Here is a 6,000-nt window from a genome sequence, read left to right on the forward strand (position 1 = left end):
CATAGCAACCAATCAGATCGCTTCCTTCATTTTTGAAAAGGCCTCTGAAAAATAAAAGAAGCAATCTGATTAGTTGCTATGAGCAACTGGTCAACTTTTCCTTTCCATTTTAATAAATCTCCCCATTATGCTTTATTTTTTACAATGTATATAGCTTGTCCTGTGTACGGATCAGAATGCATCAGAAAAAACTTTGTATAATATCAGAAGCATATGGAGACATAGTAGTGGCTTTGTGCTTCTCTACCAATGCTTTAAATAAAACTGAGCCCTAATATGGCCTGTACATAAACCCTAAAACACTAAAAAAAAGTAGGGGAAAAAAGTCATGTAAATACCGTATATACTCGAGTATAAGCCGACCCGAGTATAAGCCGAGACCCCTAATTTCAACCCAAAATCCCAGGAAAAGTTATTGACTCGAGTATAAGCCTAGGGTGGGAAATACCTCATCCCCCCTTGTCATCATCCAGACCCGTCATTAACATCCTCATCATCCCCTTGTCATCATCCCACACATCCCCCCTTCATCATCCCCTTGTCATCATCCCACACATCCCCTTATCATCCCACACATCCCCCCTTCATCATCCCCTTGTCATCATCCCACACATCCCCCCTTCATCATCCCCTTGTCATCATCCCACACATCCCCTTATCCCACACATCCCCCTTCATCATCCCCTTGTCATCATCCCACACATCCCCTTATCCCACACATCCCCCCTTCATCATCCCCTTGTCATCATCCCACACATCCCCTTATCCCACACATCCCCCCTTCATCATCCCCTTATCATCATCCCACACATCCCCCCTTCATCATCCCCTTGTCATCATCCCACACATCCCCTTATCATCCCACACATCCCCCCTTCATCATCCCCTTGTAATCATCCCACACCCCCCCCCTTCATCATCCCCACCCCCCTTCATCATCCCCACACCCCCCCCCCCCTTCATCATCCTCTTCTCATCATTCGCCCTCAGTGGTCTTCAACCTGCGGACCTCCAGAGGTTTCAAAACTACAACTCCCAGCAAGCCCGGGCAGCCATCGGCTGTCCGGGCTTGCTGGGAGTTGTAGTTTTGAAACCTCCGGAGGTCCGCAGGTTGAAGACCACTGCGGCCTTCAACATGCGGACCTCCAGAGGTTTCAAAACTACAACTCCCAGCAAGCCCGGGCAGCCATCGGCTGTCCGGGCTTGCTGGGAGTTGTAGTTTTGAAACCTCCGGAGGTCCGCAGGTTGAAGACCACTGCGGCCTTCAACATCATCCAGCCCCCTCTCACCCCCTTTAGTTCTGAGTACTCACCTCCGCTCGGCGCTGGTCCGGTCCTGCAGGGCTGTCCGGTAAGGAGGTGGTCCGGTGAGGAGGTGGTCCGGGCTGCTATCTTCACCGGGGGCGCCTCTTCTCCGCGCTTCCGGCCCGGAATAGAGCCGTTGCCTTGACAACGACGTATCTGCGTCGTTGTCAAGGCAACGTGACTATTCTGAGGCCGGGCCCGAAGCGCTTAGAAGAGGCCTCCCCGGTGAAGATAGCAGCCCGGACCACCTCCTCACCGGACCACCTCCTCACCGGACAGCCCTGCAGGACCGGACCAGCGCCGAGCGGAGGTGAGTACTCAGAACTAAAGGGGGTGAGAGGGGGCTGGATGATGTTGAAGGCCGCAGTGGTCTTCAACCTGCGGACCTCCAGAGGTTTCAAAACTACAACTCCCAGCAAGCCCGGACAGCCGATGGCTGCCCGGGCTTGCTGGGAGTTGTAGTTTTGAAACCTCTGGAGGTCCGCAGGTTGAAGACCACTGCGGGTGGGGGAGTTCACTCGAGTATAAGCCGAGGGGGGTGTTTTCAGCACGAAAAATCGTGCTGAAAAACTCGGCCTATACTCGAGTATATACGGTACACCCTAAGTAATCTCTATGGATAGATGCCAGGGCACAAGGGGTATGTATCTGTGTATTATAGAATTGCTATCCTGCCTTACCTAGACCTCTAGCTGTACAATAAGGTATCTGTTGTCATTAAATCTCCTATCAAATGATTATGAGATGAGACGTGAGCTTTAGAAAACAGAAAATGGTAACATTCTGTATTCTTTACAGGTTAATGTAAAATATCTTGTTTGTCAGTTCCTAATGATAAATTTAACTTAAAAGGGTATTCTCATCTGGCTTATTACCTCTCTCTGTTAATACTGTCTGCTCACACTTTCGGGATTGCTGAGGTCAGAGGCAGGTTAATTTGCTTCTGTCTGACAGCTCCCAAGCCTGCAGCTGTCAGACATAATGAATTGGCTGAGATAAGCCCAAGCAGGGAGCCTGACGTGCTCTCAGGTGCTCCATTCACTCTACACAAGATTGATGTCACCACTGCTTCTAAAGCAGAGCTGGTGGACAGGATCCCAAGCAACCAGTTGACAAGCAGAGAGAGAGAGATAAGAAGACATATCTACAGAACCAGGCCATTTTGCTAAATGAAGCCAATTTCAAACTTGTTTATGCTTCCATGATCTACAAATAGAGACATTAATAAAGTGATGGGAATACCCCTTTAATTAATGTTTACATTTCCCGGAACAACTGCAACGTTTTACACTGGTTTCCATTCTTAACAGGACTACGGATGCTTGGAATGAAGAACCTAGAGGCTCGTCTTTAAGAAATGCAACAGCTTTTTGACCAATTTTGGTTATGCCAGTGGTTTTAAATATGAATTCAGTTACTTGGAACCTCAACTATTAAGAAACCTAAACAGGGGAGGGAAGTTGAAGGGCTGGTACCAATTCTCATTTATGAGAATCAAGGTCAATTTTATGGACTAATCACTTTGCCAATGAAACGAGCATCAAGAACAAAAGTCACTTGTTACCTTCTGCCGATGCGCTATGACTTTCCTTATGAGATTTTAAAGAACCATCAAGCGAAATGAAGTGCCAAGGAGCGAATTGCACTACAATATGGTTATACTTTATTTTAAGTGAGTTTAATCACACTGTATTGAGTGATGGTTACATTATTGTTCTTTTAACACAGACTGTGTGGTAGCACAACATTTTCAACCTGATTATTTTGAAACAGCAAATTCTGACACTGCCGGATTTACCATGTACAGATCCAGATCTCACACTAGAATCTTTAACTCAGGTCCTCAGTGATTGCAGTTACTGAAACATATTGGCGTTACTTATTTTCTATATCTTGGAATATTGCCATTTACTGTTACCCAAAAGCACTTAAAGTGGAATATTTATGTCACTTGAACTACTGTTATTTGTTTGTGGCATGTCTGAGATTTTGGAAACTGGGCAGTAGGTACCGTGCTGTACATACTTTGAAGGCCCAAAAATGTAAATTCATAAAAAGAACACAAAATAAATATATACTTTACATCACTTGTGTGTGTAATATTACTTATTTTTTCTTTTAAACTAAATATAGCATACATGGATCCCCAAACACTTTTTAATTAAAGGGGTATTCCAGGAAAAAACTTTTTTTTTATATCAACTGGCTCCAGAAAGTTAAACAGATTTGTAAATTACTTCTATTAAAAAAAAATCTTAATCCTTTCAATAATTATAAGCTGCTGAAGTTGAGTTGTTTTCTGTCTGGCAACAGTGCTCTCTGCTGAAATCTCTGCTTGTCTCGGGAACTGCACAGAGTAGAAGAGGTTTTCTATGGGGATTTGCTTCTAAACTGGGCTGTTCCCGAGACACGTGTCATCAGAGAGCACTCAGACAGAAAAGAACAGCTCAACTTAAGCAGCTCATAAGTACTGAAAGGATTAAGATTTTTTAATAGAAGTAATTTACAAATCTGTTTAACTTTCTTGAGCCAGTTGATATATAAAAAAAAGTTTTTTCCTGGATAACCCCTTTAAGTAGAACATTAATATAATATAGGGAAAGTGTATTAAAAGAGAACCTGTCATCTATTTCATGCAGCTTTCTGGAGCTCAGACCCCGTTTGCTACTAAAGTATCTGTGCCCTCAGCGAAAGCGCTGAGCCAGATTTCTGGACCTCCAGTGCCTCTCCCGTTCCACCTTTATCCATGCTGGACGGTTCTCTGACTTCTCCACAGAGCCTATCCTCTGAAAGACCTGTCTATGATGCAGCTGCTCTGGATGAACGGTTTTCCGAATTGTTGACTGCATTTACTTCCTGTCAATCCATCATGGTGACGAATGTTGATGAACTGTTGCAAGAATTTGTTATTTTGCGCCATGAGACACAGAAGATACGTGAGCGCACTGAGAAAGTGGAACATAGAGTCTCTACTGTGGAAGATATTCTTCATCCTTTGCCGGACCGGGTGGACTCACTACAGCGTCAGGTGACAGGAGTTCTGGGTTGGTTGGATGATATGGAGAATCGCCTGTGGCGCAACAATATACGCCCTGTGGGCCTTCCTGAAAAAGTGTAGGGGAATGATCCAGTGCTCTTCCTTGAAATGTGCCTCAAAGACCTCTTTCCAGTGGACACTATGTCTCCATATTTCTCAGTTGAATGAGCACACAGAGTCCCGGCTAGACCTCCTCCAGGGGGTCCCCCACGTCCTTTTCTTGCCAAGCTTCTCCATTTCAAGGATAGAGATGCTATTTTGCGAGCTGTCAGAATTAAGGGGGAGGTAATTTATGAAGGAGCAGAGTATCCTTCTTTCCTGACTTCTCTGTGGAGCTCCGCAAGCAAAGGGTGCAGTTTACCGAGGTCCGGTCGAAGTTACGTGCCAAAGGTCATCGATATTCTTTGCTCTATCCTGCTCACCTGCGAGTGGTAGATGGGACTTCCACTAAGTTCTTCGCCTCCCCAATGGGCGCACTTCAATGGGTGGATGCTGCACCTCCTGTCAGACCTTCGGACTGAACTGTCATAGACTGCCCTGCTCATAACTCCTCTGGCCATGTTTTTTGGTTTTAGATAGCGCAAGGGAGTTAGATTGTTAGGGACTCTGTAGGTTCCGGCTCTCCTTAGGGTTCCCCTGGGTATTTCCTAGTTATCTGCCGATTTAATGTGGGTGGGGTAGCGGGAGTGCTCTGTTTTAGGTATTATTTTTTCCTTTTTTGGTTGCTTGGCGTTTTGTGGATGCCCCGCAGTTGTTGTATTTTTTAGGTATAGGTCTGCACAGTGTTAGGGGATAGTAGTTACTATGTCCCGTTTAGTGCTAGACAGGGAACTAATGGGATTGTTCTGTTTTTTACTTTGTTGTTTTTGTTTTTCTGTTTGATGTTTGTTCCCCGTTTGTCTTTTTGTGGTATGTGTGTGGTCCTAGTGCTCTGTCTTTCCTCCTCCTGGTCTTCCCTTACTTCCTACTGATCATATATTTGGTTGTATCTAGTGATGGGGACCTTTTAAAGGGGTATTCCAGGAAAAAACTTTTTTATATCGATCAACTGGCTCCAGAAAGTTAAACAGATTTGTAAATTAATATCCAATAGGAAAAAGAAGCGGAGCACTCACCAGACCTTGAATGCAGGTATGCAGTGGTAAGGAAGAAAAAAACCTTTTTCAAAGGGCGCTGCTGTTGTCCTGGTGAGATGAAGATGAAAAGTCCGAGGCAGAAGTATTTTGCAAGATATAGCTTCTTTATTGGTGTAGAATCATAGCAAGCAGGGATACAGGCTAGATAACGCGTTTCGGGGGACAGCGCCCCCTTCTTCAGATCAGTGAATCACTGATCTGAAGAAGGGGGCGCTGTCCCCCGAAACGCGTTATCTAGCCTGTATCCCTGCTTGCTATGATTCTACACCAATAAAGAAGCTATATCTTGCAAAATACTTCTGCCTCGGACTTTTCATCTTCATCTCACCAGGACAACAGCAGCGCCCTTTGAAAAAGGTTTTTTTCTTCCTTACCACTGCATATCTATCCAGGACTGGCTAGTCCTGTCCTGTACCTTGGGCTTAGCAGCTGTATCCGGTGGACTATTATCCATACCACTAACCCCACTGTGGGTCTACATGCGAGTTTTTTGCTCGCTCAAGGTGAGCACCCATTATCTACT

General features: G+C 45.1%; 1 protein-coding gene across 3 annotated transcripts in view; it reads left to right on the forward strand.

The window, feature by feature from the left end:
- GNPAT (glyceronephosphate O-acyltransferase) overlaps nt 1–3,391 on the forward strand; it is a 34,718-nt gene extending 31,327 nt beyond the window's left edge. For all 3 annotated transcript variants that reach the window (XM_056567109.1, XM_056567108.1, XM_056567110.1), the window contains exon 16: nt 2,615–3,391. In XM_056567109.1, the coding sequence (XP_056423084.1) occupies nt 2,615–2,658 (44 nt within the window). In that variant the 3' untranslated portion in view covers nt 2,659–3,391. The remainder of the gene's footprint in view (nt 1–2,614) is intronic.
- The last annotated feature ends 2,609 nt before the right edge of the window (nt 3,392–6,000 follow it).

Source organism: Hyla sarda, chromosome 3, assembly GCF_029499605.1.
Source record: "Hyla sarda isolate aHylSar1 chromosome 3, aHylSar1.hap1, whole genome shotgun sequence".
NCBI lineage: Eukaryota > Metazoa > Chordata > Amphibia > Anura > Hylidae > Hyla > Hyla sarda.